General features: G+C 52.3%; 2 protein-coding genes and 1 long non-coding RNA gene across 5 annotated transcripts in view; 2 read left to right on the top strand and 1 right to left on the bottom strand.

Annotated features, from left to right (window-relative positions):
- Nucleotides 1–66: 66 nt before the first annotated feature.
- Nucleotides 67–7,493, top strand: C15H22orf23 (chromosome 15 C22orf23 homolog). 2 transcript variants are annotated; one of them, XM_021183165.2, is made up of 7 exons: nucleotides 67–159; nucleotides 322–433; nucleotides 2,742–2,804; nucleotides 5,677–5,859; nucleotides 6,403–6,531; nucleotides 6,699–6,799; nucleotides 6,930–7,493. In XM_021183165.2, exons 2-7 carry the CDS (start codon nucleotides 331–333, stop codon nucleotides 6,999–7,001), a joined length of 651 nt encoding a protein of 216 aa, XP_021038824.1. In that variant the 5' UTR covers nucleotides 67–159; nucleotides 322–330; the 3' UTR covers nucleotides 7,002–7,493. The 2 variants fall into 2 exon arrangements, with proteins under 2 accessions (XP_021038824.1, XP_021038825.1); XM_021183166.2 differs by lacking the exon at nucleotides 5,677–5,859.
- The window catches only part of Micall1 (MICAL like 1), a 25,745-nt gene continuing 6,454 nt past the window's right edge, over nucleotides 7,468–26,758 (bottom strand). Inside the window, exons 4-16 of one of the 2 annotated variants that reach the window (XM_021183163.2) lie at nucleotides 22,433–22,524; nucleotides 21,358–21,500; nucleotides 19,376–19,815; nucleotides 17,814–17,871; nucleotides 16,701–17,125; nucleotides 15,033–15,439; nucleotides 12,251–12,385; nucleotides 11,595–11,721; nucleotides 11,385–11,475; nucleotides 11,175–11,248; nucleotides 10,300–10,414; nucleotides 10,089–10,135; nucleotides 7,468–9,212 (exon numbers count right to left, since the gene is read on the bottom strand). In XM_021183163.2, coding sequence (XP_021038822.1) covers nucleotides 9,091–9,212; nucleotides 10,089–10,135; nucleotides 10,300–10,414; nucleotides 11,175–11,248; nucleotides 11,385–11,475; nucleotides 11,595–11,721; nucleotides 12,251–12,385; nucleotides 15,033–15,439; nucleotides 16,701–17,125; nucleotides 17,814–17,871; nucleotides 19,376–19,815; nucleotides 21,358–21,500; nucleotides 22,433–22,524 — 2,276 coding nt within the window. In that variant the 3' untranslated portion in view covers nucleotides 7,468–9,090. The remainder of the gene's footprint in view (nucleotides 9,213–10,088; nucleotides 10,136–10,299; nucleotides 10,415–11,174; nucleotides 11,249–11,384; nucleotides 11,476–11,594; nucleotides 11,722–12,250; nucleotides 12,386–15,032; nucleotides 15,440–16,700; nucleotides 17,126–17,813; nucleotides 17,872–19,375; nucleotides 19,816–21,357; nucleotides 21,501–22,432; nucleotides 22,525–26,758) is intronic. The other variant, XM_029469768.1, reaches the window with a different exon arrangement.
- Nucleotides 17,998–19,718, top strand: LOC110310325. The gene is made up of 3 exons (XR_002379832.2): nucleotides 17,998–18,062; nucleotides 18,402–18,489; nucleotides 19,655–19,718. It is a non-coding gene; the product is annotated as an uncharacterized LOC110310325 (long non-coding RNA).

The following is a 26,758-nucleotide window of genomic DNA, read 5'->3' as shown; positions in this document are numbered from 1 at the left end:
TTCCGGGAAGCAGCGGCCGGCCAGACACTAATGCGCGTGCGTGGAGGCGTGTCGCTAGTTACCATGGTAACAAGGAGCCCCTAGTGAGGACGCTGACACTCTGGCTCCTCGGAGTTTCTCCGTTCGGAGGGCTCTGCCACGCCCAGGTCATCGCCTAAGGTGAGCGCTCCTCCCCGGACCGTCACGACAGGGACTTTGGTCACTGCGCTGTCCCGAGCCGAGGGGTCGGGCACCAGCTTCTCAGACTCCCAGGTTGCTCGTGATGAGAGGTCCAGATTGCGAAGCGTGATGAGGGCGAGTCATTGCTTCTCTCCCTCCTAGGGCCCTCCCATGGCTTCCCAGGAGAGGGTGGACTCAGTGACCAAAGGAACCGGGTTCCGCCGCTGCCGTAAGCAAGCAGCTTACACGCCGGGGACTTGTGAACTGCTCAGAGGTCAGTGCATTAGGGGATCAACGACCCAAGCGGTGCGGTTTTCCCTTAAGAGCTTGGGATTGATTCTGAAAGGTTCGGGGAAGAATCAAAGACCAGAGATGAAGAATTTTAGAATGGTTAGTTCATCTTTTACATGCACTTTCTTTTTTTTTTTTTAAAGAGATTTATTTATTGGTTATATGTAAGCACACTGTAGTTGTCTTCAGACACTCCAGAAGAGGGAGTCAGATCTTGTTACGGATGGTTGTGAGCCACCATGTGGTTGCTGGGATTTGAACTCCAGACCTTTGGAAGAGCAGTCGGGTCCTCTTACCCACTGAGCCACCTCACCAGCCCTTACATGCACTTTCAATGAAGCCTATCTCCTCACTGCAGTAGGACCTTCACAGTACCAAATTCAATTCCCTTCACCAGGCTTAGACAATATATAGTTTGAGAGGTGTTTAGTGTCCCGCTAATCACCTTCTAAATGGTGAACACCACCAGGCAAAGAAACGTTCCTGCTTCTGCTCACAACTGTAGCTCCAGCCTCTGCTACATGAATGAGCATGTATGCACTTAATTATTCAACGACTAAAAACCTAACGTGTGATTTGGATATTGTCCTAGGTACTAGGAATAGAGTGTTGAGAGGATTGCAAAGGACAACTCTTGCTCTCAGAGAACCAATAGCACAGGAGGGCAACAAAAAGAATGAACAGGAGAAAATTAGAGAGCTGAAGGGGTCGCTCAGTGACAGAGTAGATTCTAGGCAGATGTGGAGTCTGGGTTTCAGTTCCAGCACACCATACACCAAAAAAGTGTGTGTGTTACAGTTGGAGAGCTGACTCAGTGGTTAGGAGCGTGTACTGCTGCTCTTTGAAAGCTCATTACCCAGCACCCACATTAGCCAGTCACCAAAAAAGTGTGTGTGTGTGTGTCTTAGGCATATGTAATGGGAGGATGGCCTGAGCCCAAGAAAAGCTAGCCTAGATAATATAGTAAGAATCTATCCTTGAAATAAAATAAGGGCTGGAAAGATGGCTCAGAGATTAAGAGCACTTGCTATTCTCAAGGACCCAAGTTCAATTCCCCACAACCATATCAGGGGAGTCAAAACAATCTGTAACTCTAGCTTCCTATGAGTCAGTGCCTTTTCCTGCCCTCCACAGGCAGCCATACACGCATAGATACACACACACACACACACACACACACACACGACCTTTTTGGTTTTTTTAAAGATTTGTTTGTTTATTTATTATGGATACAGTGTTCGGCCTGCATGTATGCCTGCAGGCCAGACGAGGGCACCAGATCCCATTACAGATAGTCGTGAGCTTCCAAGTGGTTGCTGGGAATTGAACTCAGGACCTCTGGAAGAGCATCATATATGCTCTTGATATATGAGTCATCTCTCCAGCCCACACACAATCTTTTTTTTTTTTCATTCTTTTAATTAGGTATTTTCCTCATTTACATTTCCAATGCTATTCTAAAAGTCCCCCATACCCTTCCCCCCACTCCCCTACCCACCCACTCCCACTTTTTGGCCCTGGCGTTCCCCTGTACTGGGGCATATAAAGTTTGCAAGTCCAATGGGCCTCTCTTTCCAGTGATGGCCGACTAGGCCATCTTTTGATACATATGCAGCTAGAGTCAAGAGCTCCAGGGTACTGGTTAGTTCATAATGTTGTTCCACCTATAGGGTTGCAGATCCCTTTAGCTCCTTGGGTATTTTCTCTAGCTCCTCCATTGGGGGCCCTGTGATCCATCCAATAGCTGACTGTGAGCATCCACTTATGTGTTTGCTAGGCCCCGGCATAGTCTCACAAGAGACAGCTATATCAGGGTCCTTTCAGCAAAATCTTGCTAGTGTATGCAATGGCCCACACACAATCTTAAAGGGAGAAAAGCTGCATATAGTGGCTCATGTCTTTGATCCTAGCACACTGGAGAAAGAGGTGGGTGAGTCTTTGTGAGTTAGAGGCCTGCCCAATGTACATACCAAATTTCAGGACAGCCAGGCTACATAGTGAGACCGTTTCTATAAATAAACCAATAAATAAAAAGATAAATAAAAAAGATAAATTAATGAATAAATACAAGAAAAGAAAAAGAACCTTAAGTGACAGGCACTCTAAAGAAGATGGAGTAGGCAGAGAAGTGGAGGAGCTCAGTGCAGGATGAAGGAGACCTTGCTACAGTGGGGCATTGCAGGGGGCGGGGCAAGGGCGGGGGCGGGGCAGGGGGCAGGCAAGGGCGGGACCTGGTGGGGTGAGGCGTGTCTGCTGAAGCTCCAGAAGTCAGCCCCGGCTTTATTTTGCAGTAATGATGAAGGAGTCCAAACTGACAAACTTCCAGCAACGCCACATCATGGACACCATGAAAAGTAAGGGCAGTCACTCTCACGCAAGAGACTTTCTGGGCGAAGGAACCAGGGATACTTTTTTTTTTTTTTTTTTTTTTTTGAGACAGGGTTTCTCTGTGTAGGCATGGCTGACCTGGAACTCTGTAAACCAGGCTGGCCTCGAACAGATCTATTAGGAGTCCGCCTGCCTCTGCCTTCCAAGTGTTAATTTTAACAGTGTGTGCCACCATGCCTGGCTCAGAAATACATTTTCAATGTTGCTCTATATGAAAGGGATGGGGAGTTCATACCGCAAGTTCTTGCCAGCCATGGCTATACAGTGAGATCTCCTCTCATTAAAAAGGGTTCAGCAAGCCGGGCAGTGGTGGCGCATGCCTTTAATCCCAGCACTTGGGAAGCAGAGGCAGGTGGATTTCTGAGTTTGAGGCCAGCCTGGTCTACACAGTGAGTTCAAGGACAGCCAGAGCTACAAAGAGAAACCCTGTCTCAAAAAACAAAACAAAACAAAACACAAGGCTGGAGAGATGGCTCAGCGGGTAAGAGCACTGACTGCTCTTCCAGAGGTCCTGAGTTCAATTCCCAGCAACCACATGGTGGCTCACAACCATCTGTAATGGGATCTGATGCTCTGTAATGGAATCTGATGCCCTCTTCTGGTGTGTCTGAGGACAACTACAGTGTACTCATATACATTTAAAAAAAAAATGCCTGGGGTGGTGGTGGTACACAGGTTTAAATCCAGCACTTGGGAGGCACAGGCAGGCAGATTTCTGAGTTCCAGGACAGCCTGGTCTACAAAGTGAGTTTCAGGACAGCCAGGGCTATACAGAGAAACCCTGTCTCGAAGGGAAAAAAAAAAAAAAAGCTTGTCTCAAACTTGTCTCAAAAACAAACAAACAAAAAAACCAACCAAATGAAAAGAGGGGAGAGTGAGGCAGGCTAGAGAGCTGGCTCAGGCTCAGTGGTTAAGAGCAGGTGTGGCTCTTGTAGATGACCTGAGTTCAGTTCTCAGTTCCCACGTGGGGTGACCGTCACCTAAAACTCCAGTTCCAGAGCCTCACTGGGCACTGTGTGTGTTTATATGTGTGTGTGTGTATAATGTATACACACATAACTAAGAAAATAAGTTTTTGTTTTGAGACAGGGCTTCTCTGTGTAGCTCTGGCTCTCCTGAGACTTGCTCTGTAGAACAATGGGTACCAGACACACACACACAGTATACATCCATATATGCAAGCTCTCCTACACATAAAAAAAAAAAATTAAAAGACAAATCTTCCTTGAAGCTTCATGGCTTTGGCTGCTTCCCTGGGAATTCACTCTGCTTGTCTTACTAAAATCTACTGTTGTTAAAGAAACCCAGTCTCAAAAACAAAACAAAACAAAACTAAACCAACCAACCAAACAAACAAAAACCCTAAGTTGTTTTGGTGCTTGGTACAAACAACAAACCCCTCTCCTTCACCTGAACACCAGCATCGCGGCGGCCATACCTAGTTACTGTGTATGCACCCAGGGAAGAGGAGGTAGAGCGGCGGCCATACCTAGTTACTGTGCATGCACCCAGGGAAGAGGNCCAGGGAAGAGGAGGTAGAGCGGCGGCCATACCTAGTTACTGTGCATGCACCCAGGGAAGAGGAGGTAGAGCGGCGGCCATACCTAGTTACTGTGCATGCACCCAGGGAAGAGGAGGTAGAGCCAGAGCTTAGGATCATCCTGAGAACAAGGGCATCCTCTCAGGTCTGTGAAGGGACCGTAACCACTCTTCTCATCTGTTACTACCCGGGCCCAGCTCCCCACCGATGCTGTGTCCCATTCGAATAGCTGTTTTCCTTGGCCATGAATGAGACTTTCAACAGCAAGCAAAAGAGGCAACCCTTCCCCAGAACTTCCAACAATGGATTCCTACATTGCAGAATAAAATCATCTTTCCAGAAACTTCCCTATGTTCTGATCTCCACCCTCTACCCCATTAGCCTCTCAGCTGCTGCCCAGACCACCCCCCCCCCGCCCTCCGCCTCAGCACCTCTTCACTCTTTTCTCCGTTTGTTATCCTCCTACAGGAGCCTTCTCTGATAAACACCGACATCCAGGCTGCCGTTCTGTCTCAGTTGGTAGAGCCCTCGCCTCACAGGCACAAGGCAGTAGATTTTGTCCCACATAATGGTGTGGTGGCGCATAGCTGTACTCCATGGACAGAGGCGGGAAGGTCATCCTTAGGGCGTTGGGAGGCCTTAGGCGTCTGGACAGAGACCCCACCTTAAACAAAAGGAAAAACTCAAGACCCTGGGCTGATGAGACCGTTAAACAGGGAAAGGTGCCAAGTTTAACAATCCCGATCCCTGGGACAAACATGGTTGGAGAACTGATTCCCATAAGTTGTCCCCTGATCCCCGCAAGAATGCTGTATCAAATGTGTCCACATTTATATTTATTACATACACAAAAAGTTTTTAAACAAAAAACAAAGGCACACGCTGCAGATTCGGTGTATAAGAATGTTTGTTTATTGCAGCATTGTCGGAAGTAGTAAAAATCCAGCAACAAAAAAAGAAACAAAATACCCAGAGACGATCAGACTGTCCAGAAGTAGACTAGCTGAATAAATAATGTAACCATTCTAACCACTAGTACATAGCTATCAAAAAATAAGTTACGTATGAATGTGCTTATAGGAGGTTGGCCTTGATAAATGGGTAAGTGAGAAGGATCTGTTATTGACCATATGGTATGATCCAGTGTAAGAACCGAGTGTGCACAGACCAAAGGAAAACATCCTTGGATATGTTCTAGAAGCATCAAGAACAAGGAGCAACCACCTACTAAGCAGCTACCTTATTTTCTCTGAAAAGCAAGCCCAACAGGTGGCCCCACTTGCTCCTTGTGTTCCCAGGAGGAGCCCCTCTGCCCCTGCAGTGCAACCCTACATCCAGCCAGAGGGGCTCTCCCTCCAAGAAGGCAGCCTCAGCCATCTACCTGCCTCCCATTCTGGCCACCCACTCTCACCTCAGGCCCGCCAGCTTGTGCCAAGCCAATGGGGCGTACAGTCGTGAACAATTCAAGCCTCAGGCCACCAGTAAGTGCTGGGCTTAGGGCTCTTTTCGGGGTCACATCAGCCTGGGACAGCATCATCCTAGCAAGCTGGTAACAAACCCGGGCAGGAAACCAGTCAGGTGGCCCTCTTTATCTTCCTAGAACTTTTTTCAAATTAATCCAGTTTTCCCAATCTCAGAGGGACACATGGCTGTCAGCTGCTTATCCTCCTGTTCCCTCAAGTCCATCTTCTCTGCATCTGAGTCCACATCTGGGAGCCCCTCCTCCTCCTCTAACACTGCCTTTGGCCCAGACCCACTAACACCCTTCTCTCCCCCCAGTTCCTTACACACAGGCCACTTGGGTGGCCTGCGGTTCTGGGTTACCCATTAGCTCTGCACTGGTGCTTGTTCTCGGTTGTTTCCACTGCTAGCCTAACACATTCTGCTCAGGAACAGCCAAAGAAGTGTGGGATCTGCAGAGGCCCACTCTTCATAGCCCAGACACCCGCAGTACACACAGCCGATGGAAACATGGGAACAGGCCTTGCTCTACACATTAGCAAAATCGTTTCTGGGCCCCACAGGAGATCTGGAGAAAGAGAAACGAAGACTCCAAAATATCTTTGCCACTGGGAAGGACAAGGAGGAACGGAAAAAGGTTCCCCACGTGCAGCAAGAAGACCCAGCTCCTGAGCTGGACCGGTTTGATGAACGTGAGCCACCGTGTGTGTATGTGTGTGTGAGTGTGTAGAACTGATGGGGCTAACAAGAGCGACATGGCTTGATAGACATATCCCACTAGTGTCCCTCAGAGACCATGCATGGCTGGGGCTCTGTGCACTCCTACCCTGTGCATTGACGGCCCCTCCCCTCTGTGCAGTGGTGAAAGAAATCCAAGACAGGAAAGAATTCTTGGCTGCCATGGAGGCTCTGGGGCAGGGCAGGCAGTACCGAGGCATCATCCTGGCTGAGATCTCCCAGGTAGGAGAGCCCACCCAAGGGGAGGATGGAAGCAAAGGGGAGGAGCCCCAGCCAGCACCAGGACAGTTAGCTAGACGTCAAGGGTGTCCTGCCTGCCATGACAGCAGCTCTTTCTGGTGGCTCTCTGCAGAAACTACGGGAAATGGAGGACATTGATCGCAGGAGGAGCAAGGAGCTGAGGAAAGCCCTCGCCACCACTTAACCCAAGACAAGGGCGGGCTCACCCAGTGAGACTGCCAACCTGGCACAACAGCCAGAACCAGTGCCCTTCACTCCGCCACACAGCACCCATCCCAGGCCTGCCCACCCACGGGGGCCAGGCCACGCCAGATCGAGACATGGCTTTGTCCTGTGGCATGAGACAGTGTCCTAGTCACTGCCTGGGGATGCAGAGGCCGCAGAGTAGTGTCACAGCTACTGTGTTTCTTTCTCTAGGGAAAAGCCCCAGGCACACCATGGCGATGCCCAGGCTCACCACCTTGGGCATGTGCCTAAGGGCACCCTCTCTGTGGCTCTCCTGATGTCCCAGCTGGCCTCAGGTGCTCTGTTTTGCCTTTCTGAACCAAAACCTGAACATGACTCTTTCCTCCCTTAGATCTTTCCCTTAGGATCTAAGTCTTTGCCTTCTTGTAGCCTTGGGCAAATGTTTAACCACAATTAACTGGCCAATAAAACACATTTCACTTGCCCCTGACATATGCCACCTTGTTTCCCCAGGGACAACACTTATGTGTTCAGAATCAGAACTTGTCCAGCACAGATGAGAATCTAACTTGGACCCCACCATTTTACCCCACCTGCCCCCCAGCGGGTACACTGCACATCAGTGTCCTTTCTTTGGGCTGTTGACACTAAGCAGCCTGACCTTCACCAGTATTTTCATTTTCCTGTCCCCATAAGTATTTCCTGCACCTGCTGGAAGTTTCCCATAATTCTAACAGAACATATGACCTGTGTTCTTGTCATAATAGAATAAACATGACCACCATGCAGCAGCCAGCAGATAGGGGTTCAGTCAGTAGGGCAAGCCCTCTAATGTGCAGGCCTAGCACAGTGGAAAACCCAGGACGAGTGTAGCCCACTGTGACAAACTCAACTTTGATGTCAGCATTTACAACTTGTGCCTGTAGGAGAACTGGATTCTGGGTGTCTTCTGATGGACCCATGTTGACAGGACACAGGTAACTATGAGAAAGGCTGTCCTGTTCACTGAGATACAAACTTCCCTTGACACAGAGACAGCCTGGTAGAGCCCTCTCCTGGGTTACAGCAACTGGGTCATAGGGCTCCTCTGAAAGACCTCTGAGGTGGTGGTTCCAGGACAGCAAGTGAATCTGGAGAGACTACCAAGGGGCGCTGGCAACTGAGGTACAGTGAGTTCCTTCCCAGGATGCACAAAGGGAGGGACTCTGAAGTCCCCGAGTGTAAGAACAGTGCTTAGACCATAAGCCGCCTGGCACAGTCCCCAGTGAAAAGAGGTACCCATCCCATCACTCCTCCCAGAGCCACTCAGCGGTGAGTGGCCAGCAGACCCTAGAGGGAACAGACCATAAAAAGGAATGGGCCCACCCCCTGGACATGGGGAAGGCAGAAAGCCTGACTGAGAGAACACCCACCCAAAGCCCTTCCAGGCTGACCTGAGTCAGTGCCCCAGCACAGCCAGCAGCTCCCTGTGTGGCAGTCGTGGGTTCCCACAGAGCAAGGGAGATGAGGGGGAGGAAACGGAACTGTCTTCAGCCCATTCCCTTCTGACACAGCACAGAGCACTCTGAGGGGCTGGACTTGCGACCCTCATAAATACAGCTCATGAGTGAGGTGACATGAGTTTCAAGGGCATCTGCGCTAGACAGGAAGGCAGGGACTAGGGGTCAGAGCTGGGAAGGCAGAAGCTAGGCAGCCAACCTTGCTGCTGGCCTGCTGCAAAGTACTTGAGCCCTTAACCAGGGCCTGCTGTGAGCAGGACTGGTGGTGAGGACCCCATCTGGCCTGGTTCAGGGAGAACAAGGAGAGCCACGGCCTCTGCCTGGAGCCTCCATCCCTGCTTGCCCCAGGCAGAGCCACAGCATCTGGGGACAGAATCCAAGTGGGCAGGGCTAAGTCACAACTGGCTGGGACACAGGGAAGAAGGAAAAGTCTTTAGCCCAGACCAGCTGGAGACCATGGAGGAAGGGAAAAGTCACCCAGAGACTCCCTCCCACGGTCATTATCCCCCTTGGCAGGTCCCCGGGCAGCAGAGTGCTGCTGTGGCCTCAAGGCTCCAGGAGAGGAAAGGAAGGTGGCTTCCTTCGCTGTCAGCTCTTGTCCCCCGGGGCCTTGCTCTTGGCTTCTCGTTTATTCCCCAGAAACTTCAGCACCTTTATGGTCTTGAACTTGCCTTTCTTCTTACTGTCAGACTCGGCCTCTCTTTGGAAATCTGCAGCAAAGAACAAAGACACTCAGCCAGGGAGGGAGGGAGCACCTGGGTAGGATGGGGCCGTGGTCAGGGTCACTGATCAGGTGTGCAACCATCAAGAGCTCCAGTCCATCCGTGCACGGAGTCAGGTCACTCACTATACCCAGTCTCCTTTTTCCCCTGAGATCCACATCTGCGAGAACAATCCGGGACCTCTGAGGGGTAGCCCACTTTTTACTTAATAGCTCAGGTCACCGGTACTGGGGTGCATTGCTCTATAGGCCACAATAGAAACACCAACTGTCAGGACCAGAGGACACCTCAGAAACCATACGCCTCAACCTCAAACTTTCCCATTGAAAAGAACCAACACTAACTGTGCTGCCCCAGGGGCCTAACCTCAGGCTGGTGCTTTACACAGTCAGTTCTGTAACCCTCAGCCACACCGGAAAGAGGCGCCATCACAAACAGGAGTGAGGTAAGGGCTGAAGAAACTGGCCCAGGTATTCAGCTCATGTGCGCAAGCTGGGACCAGAAGCCAGTCTGTCTCCAGCCTCGGCCACATGGCCACACAGTGAGCCACAGGGGGAACTGAGGTCACACCTCAGGGCTGCATCCTTTAGCCACTACAGGTGCTCTGATCCTGAGCAGGCTCTAGGTCCCCAGACCCCCAAGCCAGCTTGCAGAGCAGAGGGCAAAACCATCCAGGGCCTAGGCCCCCTGGTAGACCACAGTCCTCCTGTGGGCACAGAGAAGTCCCTGGCCTCCCTCCCTTCAGAGGCTGGGAGTTTGTATTACAGCCAAGCACCCCTTGGGGCTGCTCAACCTTCCATTTCAGGCTGCAAACCCAGGCTGGAGCCCCCAGGTAGGTGCTGCCCCCCTCGGGATGCACCTCACCTTTCTTCTTGATCATAGTTTCCAACATCTTGTCTTCCTCCTCTTCCCTGGGTAAAAAAGAGAAGCTGAGTGTCCACAGCAGGGAGGAACCAGGTAACCTGTGGGTCCCTCCCAACCTCCAGGCCCCACAGGACAGGGCAAGCATGAAGGCAAGCCCTCTTGCAGGCTCCGCCGGGAAGTTGCTCCCCCCACGGGGTCCTAGGCAGGGCACCTCTGCCGGTCCTCATCCAGGCAGTTCACGATGGCATCTCGCTGCTCGATGAGGGTCATGAGTTCCTGCATCAGCACCTTCTCTCTGGCCCGATCCTCATCTGTCCAGTCCTTTTCTGCCAAAGGAGAAAGCCGGCCATACCGCTCTAGTCACACTGGGCTTCTCAGAGGTGGCCACACCCCCAGCCTCCTGCTGAGGTGAAAGTGACTCACAGTTGGCAAAAGGAGCCAAGGACATTCTGTGACTTGGGGCCATTCCAGCCTTCCAAGTTCCCCGGGTGAATGAAGAGGTAATACTTCAGTCACAGAGACAGACGGTAAGAACCAGTCTGAGGACAGGCGTGGGGCAGAGACAGGGCTAGCAGCTCCTACACAAAGGAAGAAACCCCAGCCTCTGGGCCTGGTTTTCTATAACCTCAGCTGTAAAATGGCAGCGATGGGTGATGACGCCAGCACATAGGAGAGAGGTCAGAGCCCTGCACCCTCCCATGGTTCTGTGGTCTCTTTCTATCAGCAGAGATGGATCAGTACATGCCACAACTATGGACAAGTCAAGCTGAGCACTCTTTCTTCATTCCCCAACTCAGCCCTCAGCCCACCTGAGGTTCCCATCATGCCCGGAGTCAACAAATATGTGGGTTCTAAGAATCAGACTTGGAGGCTGGCCAGTGGTGGCGCATGTCTTTAATCCCAGCACTCGGGAACAAAGGCGGGTGGATCTCTGTCAGTTTGAGGCCAGCCTGGTCCACAGGGCAAGTTCCAGAGCCCTTACTATGCAACCTCCCTACCGTTGTTTTTCTGTTTTTATGACAGGCTCCCATGGCCTGGGCTGGCCAGAGTCGGCCAGGCTCCTAGCTCTCCGGGTCCCAGGCTCACCTGGCTTGTTGAGAAGGCACCGGAGCTCGAACTCCACATCAGCCTGGCGCTGCTCCAGGTTCTGCTGCTTGAAGCTGAAGAAGGGGGGGTTGGGGGGGGCAGGCAGTGAGTACTTCTGCTAAGTGCTCAGCTGTAGGCAGTGCCATCATGCACAAATTCCCGGTTCTCCTCAGACCCCAGCGGGAAGCAGGTAGGGCAGGCAGGACTCACACATAGATGAGCTCCGACTCTCGCCGCACTAGTAGGTGCTTCTCATGGATGAGTTTGAACCAGTCCACCAGCATGTCGTCCTCGCTGCCCTCTGGAAGCCAGATCTCCACTAAGGCCAGAGCTCACCCCGCTCCCAGCTCCGCATTCCCAGGTTGAGGGGCCCCCCACAACCCACAACCCTCAGCCAGCTCCTCTCTGCAGCCCCCTCACCATTTGCTCCGCCACGCAGCTTCTCCTCCAACAGAACCCCACTGTGTTCCAGGGCATCCAGCTGGCGCTCAATATTGTCCATCTCACCGTAGATGTCCTCCTCAGGAATGTACTGGTCAGCCTGGACCTGCCCAGCAATATTCCGGTCACCTAGAGAGCGGTGGCCCTCCCCTGCACCAGCTCTCCTCTGACTCACAGGGTCCCCTAGCCACTGCAGACTCTAGGAACCCAGGTCCTGTCCCCCAAGGAAATTGACAAAGCACCGTGGGTTTAGGGAAGGGACCAGAGTGGGGATGGCCAGGAACCCTTCATGTCAAGATCTGACAGACTCCTCCAGAGACGCCCAAGTCCCTGCTCCACAGAGAAACCTCTCCCTGCCCTGTCACTCAGGAGGGGTTCTCTGTTGGGCAGTGAGCTAGTGGGACAGGTTACAGAGAACCCTGGGGGCTCCCTTCTGAGAAGCACAAGTGTCTCCACGCTCACTCTCTGCACTTGAACTGTTAGACCCCAGCACCCACCCACTGCTCCTGGATATGTAGGATCCCTAGGCTAAGTTCAACCTTCCAACAGGACCATACACGGGTCCCAAAAGCCGAAGGCTGAGGGGAGAGTGCTGGGCCCAGGCCAGCTGAGTTTCAGGGTCTCTCTGCTGGCACCTTGCGTTTGATGAGTGGAAAGCCGTGTCCGGGGGCAGGTGGCCTCACAGGCTTGGCTCCTTTGGTGGCCTTCCTGACAGTTGGAGATGCGGAGGGAGATGGTTTCCGGTTGAAAGGATTCTCCTTGCAGGAAGACTGAAGGTAGACATGACAGTTAAGTCAGAGAAGTCTGATCATATAGGACTATGGAAAGCAGGCCAGGATCCAAGTGGCAGGAGGAGAGGAGGGCCCAGGCAAGAACAGAATCCCCCAAGTTCCATCTCTCCACACTCATTCGGCAAATGGTTACACTTCCAGACTGCTTCCCAGAGTCAGCTCTCACACAGTACACGCCTTACACACCTTGCACGCCTTTCTACTCAGGCTACAGCTGGGTGAAAACGGCTCTGTGTGAACCAGATGTGGTGCAGAGCAGAAGGGGGTGGGGGGAGTGCACAGGCAGCTGGGGAGGGAGCGAGAGAGGCAGGCAGATCACTGTGAGTTCAAGGCCAGCCTGGACTACATGGTGGAAAGAAAGAAACCTTCTTCTGAATGTAGGAGCCGGGGCTGAAGGGCTGAGCAGGAGATCAGAGGGCAGGAAATTAAAATAAACAGAATGCACTTCATATGTCTGTGGTACTGTCCAAAAAGCAAAGCTAAATAAAGGCAGTTTATTGTTGTTGTTTTTTAAGTTGGTTTTTAGGACTTTGTTTTGTTTTGTTTTCTCTTTCTCTCTTCCTTTCTTTCTTCCTTCCTTCCTTCCTTCCTTCGCTCTTTCTATTTTGGTTTTTCGAGACAGGGTTTCTGTTTGCAGCCCTGGCTGCCCTGGAACTCACTGTGTAGACCAGGCTGGCCTCGAACTCAGAGATCACCTGCCTCTGCCTCTGGACTGCTAAGATTAAAAGTGTACAACACCACCACCTGATTAAATAGTTTAAACAAACAAACAAAAACAAAACAAAACAACAAAAACCAGAAGAAAAGAGGGCTGGAGAGATGGCTCAGCAGTTAAGAGCACCAACTGCTCTTCCAGAGGTCCTGAGTTCAAATCCCAGCAACCACATGGTGGCTCCCAACCATCTGCAATAGGATCCTGTGCTCTCTTCTGATGTGTCTGAAGACAGCTACAGTGTACTCATAGACATAGAGTAAGTCTTCCTTTAAAAAGGAGCGCTAGTGTAATAAATACAAAGCTCCAAGTGCTTCTGACAGTCTCTCCTCCTCCCCGTAGTGGGACTGGGTTCCTTAGGAAGACCCCTGGGGTTCTGCCCTCCCTCCCATAATACCAACACCAGTCTAGCCAAGCCTCTGAGCCCTCTCAGACTTGTTAAACCACAGAACAGCCTCAAGACAGCCTCCCACACAACCCTTGCTTGCATTACAAATGGAGCTGGGCAGGCTGCCTAGAGTGCGTGAGAGCAGATACTCCTCTTCCTGAAGTCCAGAGTCAGGGTCCCAGCACCCACATCAGACAGCTACCAAACACCTGTCACTCTAGCTCTTGGAGATCTGACATGCCGCCCTCTGCTGGCTACAATAGGCATTGCACTCTCATGCACAAACCCACACACAGACACACAGAATTTAAAATGAACAAGGAAATGTATGAATAATGGTCGTGGGAGGGAACTTTAAGCCCCCATAGCACTCCACTGGCCACCACCAAGACACCCAAGAGGCTTTTCAGAACAGTCTGGAAACTCGGCAGTACCTAGTGGCTTATTATCAGAAGCAGGCCTTCTCAACATCACACAGCAGGTGACAGAGCCTGCATAAGTAGATGGATGTGGTCCACAGAGGGCCAGGCACGTAGGTAGTCTGGGCCAACAACGTCAGCTACAAAGACAGCCACCTTACATGTGTTGTTGAGCCACACTATGTGTAAGACTGGACAAGCCCGGGGGCTGAGAAACAAGTGAGCCTAGAACTATAGAACCTGTCGAAAGCCAGATGTCCAGAGAGACCCTCCCCTCCTCATGTCCTCTTCACCTCTGAGAAGAGACAGAGACCAGCGAAGGTCGAGGTTTGGGCCTGGTCTGGCCTCCTCCATAAGCACCCCCCACCCCACAGCCCACAAAAGAGGAACCCAGGAGGTGGGTCCTGGGCCCTTGAGCCTGACGGGTGCTAACCCAGGCTCCTACAAAGCAGTATGGCTACAAATGGGAGTCATTTCGGAACCTGCTAACCAGACAATGGGCTGCTCAAGAACAGAGACCGTGTGTTCTCAGGAGCCCCAGTGTCACACGCACACAGGAGCTGGTCAGCCAGGGGTACATGCAGTCTCCCCTGAAGGAGAGCAATGAAGCTCTTATTTGAGCTTCACTCGAGATTACACTCTAGGGCAATGAAACGCTTGTCTCCTCGTGTATACTGAGCGCCCAGAGAGGGCAAGGACAGCATCTTTTTTTTTTTTTTTTTTTTTTTTTGGTTTTTTCGAGACAGGGTTTCTCTGTGTAGCCCTGGCTGTCCTGGCACTCACTTTGCAGACCAGGCTGGCCTCGAACTCAGAAATCCGCCTGCCTCTGCCTCCCGAGTGCTGGGATTAAAGGCGTGCGCCACCACGCCCGGCAAGGACAGCATCTTAATGCAACATGCCCAAGGCATGGTATCAAGGAAGCCAGTGAGTTCTGGGGTAGATGAGGTATAGGTGACGGGCAGAGGGTGTAGAGATGCATGGCTCTGTGTCCCACAGGTTATGATGGGTATGGCCACTCAAGCTGGAGTCGGGCGTCTGTGCCCTGTGACAAGATGCGCACCCACCGGCTGGAAGGAAGGCAGCTTCTGGCACCCCTGGAGCACTCACCTTGATCTGCAGCTGTGGGGATGCGCTCCCCACGGGAGAGGCAGGGTTCCGGTCTCCAGCCAACAAGAAGGGGGTGGGGGTGGCACCACTGAAGGGCTTGGTAGAATGGGTGCCCGCGCTGCCCTTCGTCCTGGCCTGCAGCATTTGCTCACCACTAGGCTGCCCTAGCTCCCCAGAAGACGACAGGGAGGAGTTGGCTGAGGGGGTGACAGAGTTCCCAGAGGTGCCAGGGGTACCAGGCACGTGCACAGCAGGATCCGAGGAGCTCTTGGGTACGGCAGGCGGCTCCAAAGGCTCTGCATTGGCAGTGTGACTTGAGCTCTCGGAGGACAGACTCTCCATGCTGAGGGCTGGTGATGGCGTGGCTGAAGGAGGTTCTGAGTGTGACAGGCGGGAGGCGTGGGTAGCTGTTCAAATGAGTAAACCAGCAAAATCAAGAGGTGGAAAGGACTTCTGTCCTGACCCAACACACCCTGCTCCCAGAGCTGAGGGGATCCCGGGACACCAAGTTCTTCCCCATCTGGATGGGCAAGAGGCCAGAGAACACCAAACTCCTGCAAGGACCCGTGTTACAAATGAATCCACCTTCAGACCCACTTTGTATCCTGATGCTCTAGTGTGCCACCTTGTGGCACATCTATGTATAGCCCTGGCTGTCCTGGAACTCCCTCTGTAAACTAGGCTGGCCTTGAACTCAGAGACCCATCTGCCTCTACCTCCCAGTGCTGGGATTAAAGGCGTGCACCACAGCTGCCATGCTTGGCCCTAACCTAACTTCTCATCTGGCTAGACAGCTGCCTCCACTTCCCAACCTGACCCACAAGCTGCTGGGCCGGGAGGAGACTCTAGACCGAGGACGGCAGGGAGAGTGGAGGGTGGCCTTGGCCTCTGGAACAGAGACTAGAAAGAAGGCACCAGCAGAGGGAGCGCTAACACTTGCTGCAGCCAGTGCTGGGCCAAGCACTGCCAGGTGCGGCTTTATGCTCCTGCAGATGACACGGACCACGCCTCCGCAGCCTGTCGTCATACTTCCTGGATGAAGCCACGGACTCAGGAAAGAATTCTCCCTAGCTAGGGTCATCTTTGACCCTGTCTTTGTCCAACTTCAGAGCTCATGACCCCAAACCCACCTGGCGAGGGGACTCAGACCATGAAAGCATTTGCCTGCAATTGTTCCTAACAGGCACTTGGTCCCACTGAGTGTTAAAAGGCAGCCACAGCCTTGGGGTGGGAAAGGGACCAAGAGTTTAAGACAAATCTGAGGTAAAGCCCAAATATATGGTGTGCTGTGCCAAAGGGACCACTGGGCAGGAGAGGCACAGCACCCAGAGCTGACCCCCACAATGAGGAGACTAAATAGCCAAGTAGGAGCCATGCTGCTCACTGGCTGGAGAGACAGAGACACTGGGAGGCAGGGGTTCAAGTTAATCCCGGCCTCCTCGTACCTTTCAGAAGCCCAGTGCAGGATCATGCCATGCACCTCCCTGACTGCCCCCCCCCAACTGAATTAGCCTAACAAGAAGTGTTAAAAGCTGGGGTTCAAATTCTGCCTCCAGTGCTTCAGCTTCAGTAATGCCAGCCCACTCCCAGCCTGCTCTGGGAAGAGATGGGAGACCATGCACCCCACAGTGTACAAACAGGTAAGGAAGCTCCGCTCCCTGCACTTACCAAGTGGGGAAGCACTGGGTGCTCTCGGGGCAGGGCGCTTCTTTGTCTTGGGGCTGCTGGTGGGAGTGATGCCGTACCAGGGGTGCAGGGACTTGGGGGTGGCCTCTGACGGGGTAGGCGCAGGGCTGGGTACTGGTGGGGCTGGAGATGGGCTGGGTACTGGTGGGGCTGGAGATGGGCTCGGTACTGCTGGGGCTGGCTCTCCTTCTTCTTCTTCTTCTTCCTCAAAGGGGTTGTAGGGCTTGGGCTCTGGCTCAGTTCCTGGGCTTTTCTGGGTCCGCTCCTCCAGGCCTCCGTCCTCCACCTGCCTATAGGCCTGACTCAGTGGCCCAGGACCACTGCTGGGAGGCTGGGGGGCTGGCTTCTTCTTTGGCTCTGTCTGCACCAATGTGATCCATGGGGGATCCTTCCTTGATGCTGCCATCCTAGAGGGAGGCCAAGGCAAGGGGTCAGCCTTCCCTCTAGGAAGATTCGGTCTATGCCAATGGGGAGGAGGGGAAACTGAGCCGTGTATTTTCCCAAGCCCAGCCTCAGGGTCAGGCCAAGCACAAAGCTGAAATGGGTTAGTGCACCCACATCCCAATAGGGCACCCTCAAGTCCAGAGAAGACAAAACCTTCAACCACACAGCCACTGTTAATCCAGTCCCAAAAAGGGGCTGTGTGACATCACCCTATGCCTCGGGCTCATCAGCTCCATGGAGATGTTACTAACATTCCCTGTCTCATGGGGCCGCGATTAGAGTTCTACATCCTGCCCGAGTATGGCCACACACTAGGCACAGCACAAATGTTCCCCGGCAGGATGCTGTAGCCCCTCACAGGGCAGCCATCCTGACGAGGACAGTTCAGTCAGAAGCATGTCCTCCTCAGAGTCGGGGAGCAGAGAGCCAGGCACAACAGCTAAGCTTTTCCAGACCTTTCTCTACTCTATCAACGAGGCCTGGACTCCCATGTCATGCAGGAAGCACAGGCTTGTGGAGATGAAGTAACCCTAGGCCGTCTCCTGAGCACACGTCAGGGATGCGGCTGTCCTTCCTCATCCACACAGGAGCCTCCTTGTGGGCCCTAGAAATACCCCCTCCCCCACTGAGGCCTGTAGGGGGCCAGCATACCTCTCTGACAGCTTGGGTGTCCCTCTTGGCTTGGGAACAGGCGGTTCCTGTAGTCTTCCTAGACATGAAAGGACAGTGAGCCAGGCCCTCATGGCAGCTAGGGTGCTATGACCTAGCTGGCAGGTCACAGACCAGGGTGACCACAGCCCCTCCCTGCCCAGCTCTCAAGGAGATTGGATGAGATGGAAAGGTGAATGGGAGAATGGTCAGTCAGAGGCTGGCCAGGCCTCTGGCGGGGCCCAACTGCATGTAAGTCCCAACCCAGATCCCCTCAGTCACTTGCTCTAGGGCATCTATCCAGGTGCCACCTTCTCCTGGAAGCCTCCCTTGACTCCTACTTTCATCCACCCCAGCAGTATGACTTCCTGTGCCTGTCACCCTCGGACACTGGTTCCTCCAAGAAAACATAAAAAAGTCCAAATACGATCTATGTCCCCAGTGCCCAAACCTAAGTCAGCCTCCAGAAGTGCTGAGCGGATTCAAACACTCAGAATGTTCTGGTGCAAGTCCCCAGGCGCTCTCTCCCCCTTGGGCCTGCATTGCCTTCCCTGACTGATATGGAATGCTCAACATATCTCGGGTTTCCAGAGTATGATCTCACTAGCTCACACCATACATGGAAGTCATCGAAGAATATGCTGCCAAAGGCCAGCCACGAGTCTCCACTGCAGTCCAGGTAAGCCCAGGAGACCACCTGACCCCAGGCCCCTAGCTGGCTAGACCAGTGGATCTCAGCCTTCCTAATGCTGCAACTCTAATACAGTTCCTCAGGTTGTGGTGACCCCCCAAGTATAAAATTATTTTTGCTGCTATTTCATAACTGTAATTTTGCTACTATTATAAATCATAGTGTAATTCTCTGTGTTTTCTGATGGTCTTAAGCGACCCTCCCATGACAGGGTTGGTTTGACACCCACAGGTTGAAAACCACTGCCCTGGACAGACACCAGGCATACATGATGTGGGTGTGAGGTTGCCTGGAGCGTGCCTGGGGACAAGCCAGGAAACATACGACTGACATCAATATGCATAGTCTCAGAGACACTCAGGACACGTGTGTACAACTGCCACACTCCAATCTGCTAGACAGAAATGTCATGCACATGGACAGCGCGGGCCGGCCTGTGGCTTGAGCTGTGCCAGTTTGGAGAAAGTGGCATGAAAAGGCACAAGGTGGCTGACAGATGACAGCATTACACTGCACATACAGGTACTGGCTCAAAAAGCAGTTCACGGGGCTGGCAGATGCCTCAGCAGCTAAGAGCACTTGCTGCTTTTTCAGAGGACCGGAGTTCGGTTCCCAACACCCATAACGGGTGGCTTACAACAACCCATAACCCCAGCTTCAGGAGACCCAATGTGCACCGCTCTTCTGGACTTGGTAGGCACCTACACTCACAAGCACATAGTAACAACCTCCCCCCCCCACACACACACACACAGAGTTTAAAATAAATCGTTAACAAAGGGGTAAGGAGCTGACAATGTTCCTGGCTATTTACATGCCAACAAGAGAGGACACACCCAACCAGCATGCCCCGTCCAGCTGGACCCTCACTCACCGTTCACAAGGCCACTGCTGACACTCTGCTCCACCGTGCCATCTTGCTGCAGGCTAGACCGAGGCCTTGGCGTTGGGGGTGTTAAGGCTGAACTTTCGGAAGCCTTCCTGGGGGCAGGTGTGGGCCGGCCAACAGGGGGACTGGCCAGTTCCTGGGGCTTGCTGGGAAGAGGTGGCTTAGTTGGGGTGTGGAACTGTACCTCGGAGCTGGCCTGGAGCCTGTCTGTCTCAGCCACTGCAGCCACACTCAGGCTCGGGTCATTATCCTCTGTATCTTTAGCTTCTGCCGCCGCTGGCTGCTGCCTTTGCTGTGAAAGGGGCCTAGTTCCTGACCGACTTCCCGGACCCAGCCTGGTGCAGCGTTCTGCACACACAAAGGTGCCTTCTTCGGGCCCACTACTGTAAGAGCCTGGGACCAGCGTGCTGGAACACTGCCGACATCTGCAGAGGACAAGGCAGGTGTTCCCTTAGCAGGGCAGGCTGGCTAGGCCCTGGGTAAGCCCTCCTTCAGAGACCAGTTTCTCCCTCCTTCACCTACCAGGCCCATCCTGGCTCCATACCCTGCACTTCCCAGAAAATAAAGAACATGGCAGCTGTCGGAGTCAGAGGGGAACAATAAGCCATGTCAAATTAGCAACAGGAATTGTGAAACGCGCCCATGCTGCAAGGGTAAGAGGCAATGGTGGCCCAGGGGAAAGGGCCACCAGCCAGGAAGTCATCCTGGCTTCCCATCTTGCCAGATTTGTTTTGTTGAAGTTTTTGCTTGATTTTGTTTTTCAGGGCTGGGAACTGTGGCCAGGGCCTCAAAACTTGCTAAAGCCTTGTGCTACCCTGGGGCCACAGCTCAGGTTTATTGGTTGGGAGGTGGAACCCAGTGTCTTGTAAACACTAGATAAGCACTCTACCATCAAGTCACTCCCCAGCCTTGGGTTGGAATGTTTTTAATGAATACATACATAACAGAATCAAATACAATGTATCAGAGTGACTGGGTATCACTGGCTACAGGAAACTCTTGTACAGGCTCTGTGTCTACTGACACAAGTTTCCTGCCATGTATTTACATCGAGTTAACATCAAGATTTATTTATTTTATGTGTAGGACTGTTTTGCTTACATGTATGTCTACACACCACATGTATGCCTGGTCCCTGAGGAGGCCAGAAGAAGGCATCAGATCCCCTGGAACTAGATAATAGAAGGTTGCGAGTGGCCCTGTGGATGCTGGGGTGGAACCTGGGTCCACCGAAAGAGCAGCCACTATCTTAACCTCCGGCCCCTCTCGTCAGCCCCTCAAATGCATTCTTGAAAAGTCCGGTATGGTGATGCACACTTTAGGTGGTGGCATTGTTTTTTGTTTTGCTTTTTGTTTTGTTTTGTTTTTTGAGACAAGAGACTGGGTTCACGTCCTAGCGCTATGAAACCAAACAAACCGGCATCTCCAGGATGTTAAATCCCCAGTTGAAGTTAAATCACACTTAACTGTAAGAAAAGTCTGTCTTGTTTCCTTTTGTGAGCACCCGGTAGTTATGTTCAGGAGCTTGTAGCACAAGCCCTGGGCCTGGGTTCAAGCCTCAGGACCTCAGAAAAGAAAAGGCTGAGGCTGGAGAGGAGACTCAGCATTTGCGGGCACCTGTTGCTCTTGCAGTGAGGACCAGTTTGGTCCTGAGCACCCACATCGGGCAGCTCACAACTGCCTGTAATTCCAGCTGGCCTCGAAGGGCATCCCCACACATGGCACCGGCTCCCATAGTCATATACGCATACATAAAAATAAGTAAGTCTTCAAAAATGAGAACTGGAGGGAGACCCTGTGACTGGGCAGGCCTTTTTCTTCTGAGACATAGTTTGTTCCTCTAGAAAGGGAGGGTAAGCTGATCTCTCAGCCAGAAGCTCGGGCCCAGTGGGTGCTGACCCCAAGGGGGCTCGGTCCCAGGAGCTGGGGAGATCCGCCCTGCCCTGCCCCTGCCCATAAGCACTCACCGGAAGCAGTGCCGGTGGTAGAGTCTGCCCTCCGCCAAGTACCGCTGCACCAGGTGCACCCGCTGCCCACAGGCTGCGCATGCGCTGCTCGGGGGCTGCTGTTTGCCCTGCTCGGACAGGCTGTCTGGGGAGAGGTCGTCACCCTGCAGGGAACGGGGTACAGTTACCGGCCATGTTGCTCCTGGTTGTCCCCCTTCCCCTCCCATCACTGCCATGTCCCTCAAATGTATGTCAAGCCCCACAGTGCTAACCCAGGAAGACCAGGGTCCTAGGAGAAGTGGAGGACAAGACACTGTGGCCTTCTCCCACAGGAGGAAGCCAACGCCCAGAGAAGGGTGACTTGTTTACCATCCCAAGCCAGTATGGAAACAGTGAAGGCCAGACTTCCGGGCCTCCAAGGAAGGGCCCCTGCCCTATGGAAGGCGACTCTCAGCATACGTACGGCTCCTTCTGGTAGCTTCTCTGGCCAACCCTCCTTCCCTCTGGGTGGTCTCTGGCCCTTGGTTCTCTATCAGCTTGCCCATCAGTCTCAGCCCACATACCCTCTCTGGGCATTCTCTCTAAAGCTTGTGAGAAACTGACGTCCTTTGGAGGTGGGACTAACAAGGTGACCCTACTATTTTACTGAGTGACCTTGGACAAAGGACCACACCTCCCTGAGCCAATGTTTCCTATCTGGACAACAGGGCCTAAGAGATGCTGCTGCAGAGGGTCTCTGTGAAATCACCCTGAGTGGTTCAAACCTCGGCGGACTCCACGGAGTAAGGGGAATATTCACATCACTATGTGTCATTATGCATGAATCTCCTGACAGTCTCATGATGGCAAGGACGGCATGAGCTTTGTCCATTCAGTCACAATAATAGACCTGACTCACTCAAACGCTGGGGAAAACATTTGGGCTCCCTGCTACAAAATGGGGCTGGCGGGCTGGCACCCTGGCCCTGAGAACCAACAGGACAAGAACAGAGAACACCCTCTGGATATCGGCAAAGCCAACCAACTTCCCCCCACAATGGTCGCTGTCGGGACCCTGTGCCCCTCACCTATTCTTCCACCCAAGAAGTCTGCCTACCTGAGCCTCCTCTCCTGGCTGCACAGCGGGTGATGTGGATGTGGGGGAGGGGGGTGCTGGGTCCTTTCCTGGTTTGGGTGGTGAGGCAGCAGCTACAAGACAGGGAAGACCCTGAGGCAGGCACAGAAGCAGAGCCCGGGAGAAGCCGACCCACCCGGAGCTCCACAGACACCACCTCTGGGCAGAGCACTGGCTGCAACGGGACTCCATGTGACACAGAGCAGGGGACACTTGCACTGTGAAGCCTCCCTAAAACGGAGCCAGAGAGTCACACTGTTCAGGGCACGGATGCAGCAGGCCAGGTCCCAGCTTCCTTCCTACTGAGGCAGAAGGATGAAGCCTGACCTGAAGGAGGTGGCCTACTCCCAGAGGTCACCTGCCTGTCTCCACGTGAGAGATATGGCCTGGAGTCAGTGGAAACCCCCACATACACACCAGGGCTTCCCCCAAACCATCTCCCTCCTCCATTAGCTGTGTCAGTTGAGAACCTCCTGCACCCAAGGAGTGACACAAAATCCAACTTCTAATTTCTTGAGAACTGTGTATCACAGAATAGTCCCCGTGTGGTCATTTTAATAGCCAACGATTGGTGGTGGCACACGCCTTTAATCCCAACACTCGGGAGGCAGAGGCAGGCGGATTTCTAAGTTTGAGGCCAGCCTGGTCTACAAGTGAGTTCCAGGACAGCCAGGGATACACAGAGAAACCCTGTCTCAAAAAACCAAAAAAAATAAAAAAATAAAAAAAAAAATAATAATAATAATGAGAATGATGATAACGGCTAGAGAGATGACTCAGTGGTTAAAAGATGCTCTTATAGAAGACCTGGCTTGAGTTTTCTGCATCCACATGTCAGCTGACAACTACCTGTATCTCCCGTTTTAAGGGATCCAATGCCCTTCTGGTCTCCTGCAGGCTACTAAACACATAGATGCACAGATATACACACTCAGGTAAACACATACATATACATACAAAACATATTTACAATGGTGATAATACAATTCAACTGAATACAAGTTCCATATGGAGGTCTGCAGTAGCCATTCAGCAAACCTCTAATCCCAGGCCTTAATGGCACCCTTCGAGGACAAGCAGGTGACACTCAGCTGAGCAAAGGAACAGGAGAGAATCACCTGCTCAATGCAAAGGCCATCGTGTCAGATGGGGAAGCAGCCACTCCTAACACCTGTGTGCGTGTGTCACTTACACACGTGTGCGTGACCTTGGGAGTACTGTGGAGAGTGCATCTATTTTTTGTTTTGTTTCATTTTATTGAGATACGGTCTCACTATATAACTCTGGCCATCCTGGACGTCACTCTGTAGACCAACCTGGCCTTGAACTCCCAGAGTTCTGCCTGCCTCTGCCCCTTTCAGGCTGGGATTAAAGGCTTGGTCCACCATGCCTGGCTGAAATGCATGGCTTATTGTGGGTCATGTGACAGAGTTTGGAAACTTAGCAGCCTAGGCAACTCCCTGCCAAGGTTCTCTGGGAGAGGGGTCTGCCATGTGCCTGCCCAGAACTTCACAGCTGCCTAGGCTGTCTGCTGCTCACTTCAAATCCCACCACAGAGGCCCTCCCAGACCAGAGGAGAGTGGCCACTCCTTGCTCTCCCCGGTACACTCTGCCCTCCACTCAGCTCCTGAGAAATGTACTGTTAAATGCTTTCCTTCCCATCCTCCAGCATGATACAACAGTCTCTGAAACTTTCTCTTCCCAAAAGTCAACACAGTGCCTGGCACACAGCAAGGACTCTAAAAGCACTTGCTAAAGCATGAGAAAGGGCCAGGTGCTGGATCAACAGTGGTGCAGACAGAGATGGTCTGCAGGGAAAGGAGGAAGATGGCGGCTGCGACAAGGACTCAGTACTAGGGTGCATGCTTACATTATGTAAGGCCGGGGGTTGTACATACATAGTATATTCTGTGTGTTCCCCGGGAGAAAGAGGCTACTGGAACACATGGCAGCAGCTACTGTACAGACAGGAAAGAACTGGCCATACACCACACAGACACACAGACACACACACACACACACACACACAGTAAAACACAGGATCATCTGGGGGAGGGAACAGCCCCCAGGGCTGGAAAACACCATGGCAGAGGCAAATGGGATAAAAATGGCTATTGTCTAGGGGTTGACTGACATAAAAGATTCAAACATTACCTTTATCAATGAAACCCCATCGCACACCCACACCTTGCAGGCAGGTCTAGGAGGGGCCTTCCAGGAAGGAAGGGCGTACAAGAGAGCCATTATGGTCCACAAAGACCATTGGCAAATAAAGTGAGCAACATGACCACACACATCTGTAGCCCTGCTTCAGAAGACTGAGAAAGAAGCAGACGAAGTTTCAGGCTAGCCTGGGCTACATGAGGAGACCAGCTGAAAGGGGTGGGGCAATAAAGCAGAGCAGAGCAGTGCAGCCTGGGAAACAGAATTGTGATCAGGGTCACAGTCCTTTCTGGGCTCCTGACTATCGTGCAGCTGTGTGTCCAGACACCAGAGGATGCTCCTCTATGACAGTGGCTTCTGTCCAACACAACCATCAGCTGAAACACCCCCAGACTGAAGCTCGTCTCTATAAACCAACTCGCAGTATGCTGCTGTCATCTCCTAGGCTGTGAAAGTCACAGTCACGAAACCGTGCCGCCCGAGCTGGAGACAAGTCAATAACAAGTACACTGAGTCCTAAACCAACAAGGGCAAACACGCTCTGCACAAACCCCTTTCACGCCGCAGAGCAGCCTTGAGAGGTGGGCTCTGTGTGCAACCCTGTCGCAAAGAGGAAACTGAGGCGGCAGGTTAAGGAATGGGCTCACATAACTCAGACTGAAAAAGTGAAGGGAAAATTTTGAGCCCATGAGCTTATCTCTACCGAAGTTAGACTCCTTCCCTCCCACCCATGACCTCCAACGCAGTTGTCCGTGGCGTGTGCAGGTTCATGCTTAATTATTTAAGACTTTAAGGTTCTCTCTTATGTTTTGCTTATGTGTATGTGTGCCTGCCGACCTGTTGATCTGTGCACACTGAGTACAATGGCAGTGGACACCCCCTCTGGAGCGAGTTACAGGCACTTGTGAGCTGCCAGGCCTAGGTGCTGGGAACTGAACCCAGTCTTTGTTAACAGCTGAGACATCTCTTCAGCCCCTAATTTATTTTCTCCACTAATATTTTTATATTTATTGACTTGGGGTGGGTGGGTGCACAGGACTTGGAAGCACTATGGCGTACAAGTGAAGATCAGAAGGGAAAGTTGGGAGTCAGTCCTTTCCTTCCACCATGTGGATTCCAGACCTGAACTCAGCCATCAGCCTTGGGAGTACTGCCATCTCAAAAACCTGATTTAAATTTATTTTTTTAAACGCAAGATCTTGTGTCTCCCAGGCTGTGTAGCTGACAGGATTTTGAAATTTGGAGCTTCCTGCATCCATCTCCAAATGCCGGGGTTTCTGCTGTGTGAGCCATCATCACTACTTTCTGTGGTACTGCGGACTGAACCCAGCCAGAGCTTCATGCACAGGAGCCAGCATCCACAACTAAGGTACATTCCCAGCCCCTACAACATTTTCCTTTGTTTTTTCCTTTGTTTTTGTTTTTTAGTTCTTTCATTTTTTTTTTTTTTTTTTTTTTTTTTTGAGACAAGGTCTCACAGTGCAGCCCTGGCTGGCCCAGAACTCTTTTTGCAGACCAAGTTGGCCTTGAACTCACAGAGATCAGCCTGTTATTGCCGCCTAGGAGCTGGTACACAAGCTTGTGTCACTATCCTCAGGCTTTTAAAAAAAAATGTTTATTATGGTTTTATTATGTATGCCTGTGTGTCTGTTCATGCCTGACGCTTGCAGAGGTCAAAAGAGAGCATCCACACAGAGAGTTGTGGGCCTCCATATGCACGTGAGTGCTGGGTCCTCTGAAAGCAGACAATGCTATTAACCACTGAGCCATCTCTGCAGCCCCATCCTACCCTATTTAAAGAGGCAGACTAGATTCTCCCCATACGGAGCAGATGCAGAAAACATGACCCGTGTGAGGCTACTGAGAGCCCAGCAGCAGCGCCGCCCAGTGCAGGACGCCCAGATCCCCAGCCCCACCCCTCAGCTTTTGTGCTGGGTTCTCGACCTCCTCGATGCCCCTTCTTTGGACTCACTTCCCCTATGCAGTGGGGAGCCCCAGGCTGTCCTGGGATACTCAGCAACCTGATGGGAACAAAAAGGAAGCCTTGGGCTGGTGAGATGGCTCAATGGGTAAGAGCACCCGACTGCTCTTCCAAAGGTCCAGAGTTCAAATCCCAGCAACCACATGGTGGCTAACAACCATCCG

This window comes from Mus caroli, chromosome 15, assembly GCF_900094665.2.
Source record: "Mus caroli chromosome 15, CAROLI_EIJ_v1.1, whole genome shotgun sequence".
Classification (NCBI taxonomy): domain Eukaryota; kingdom Metazoa; phylum Chordata; class Mammalia; order Rodentia; family Muridae; genus Mus; species Mus caroli.
The sequence above is the reverse complement of the archived record's forward strand: the minus strand, read 5'-3'. Positions and strand labels throughout refer to the sequence as shown.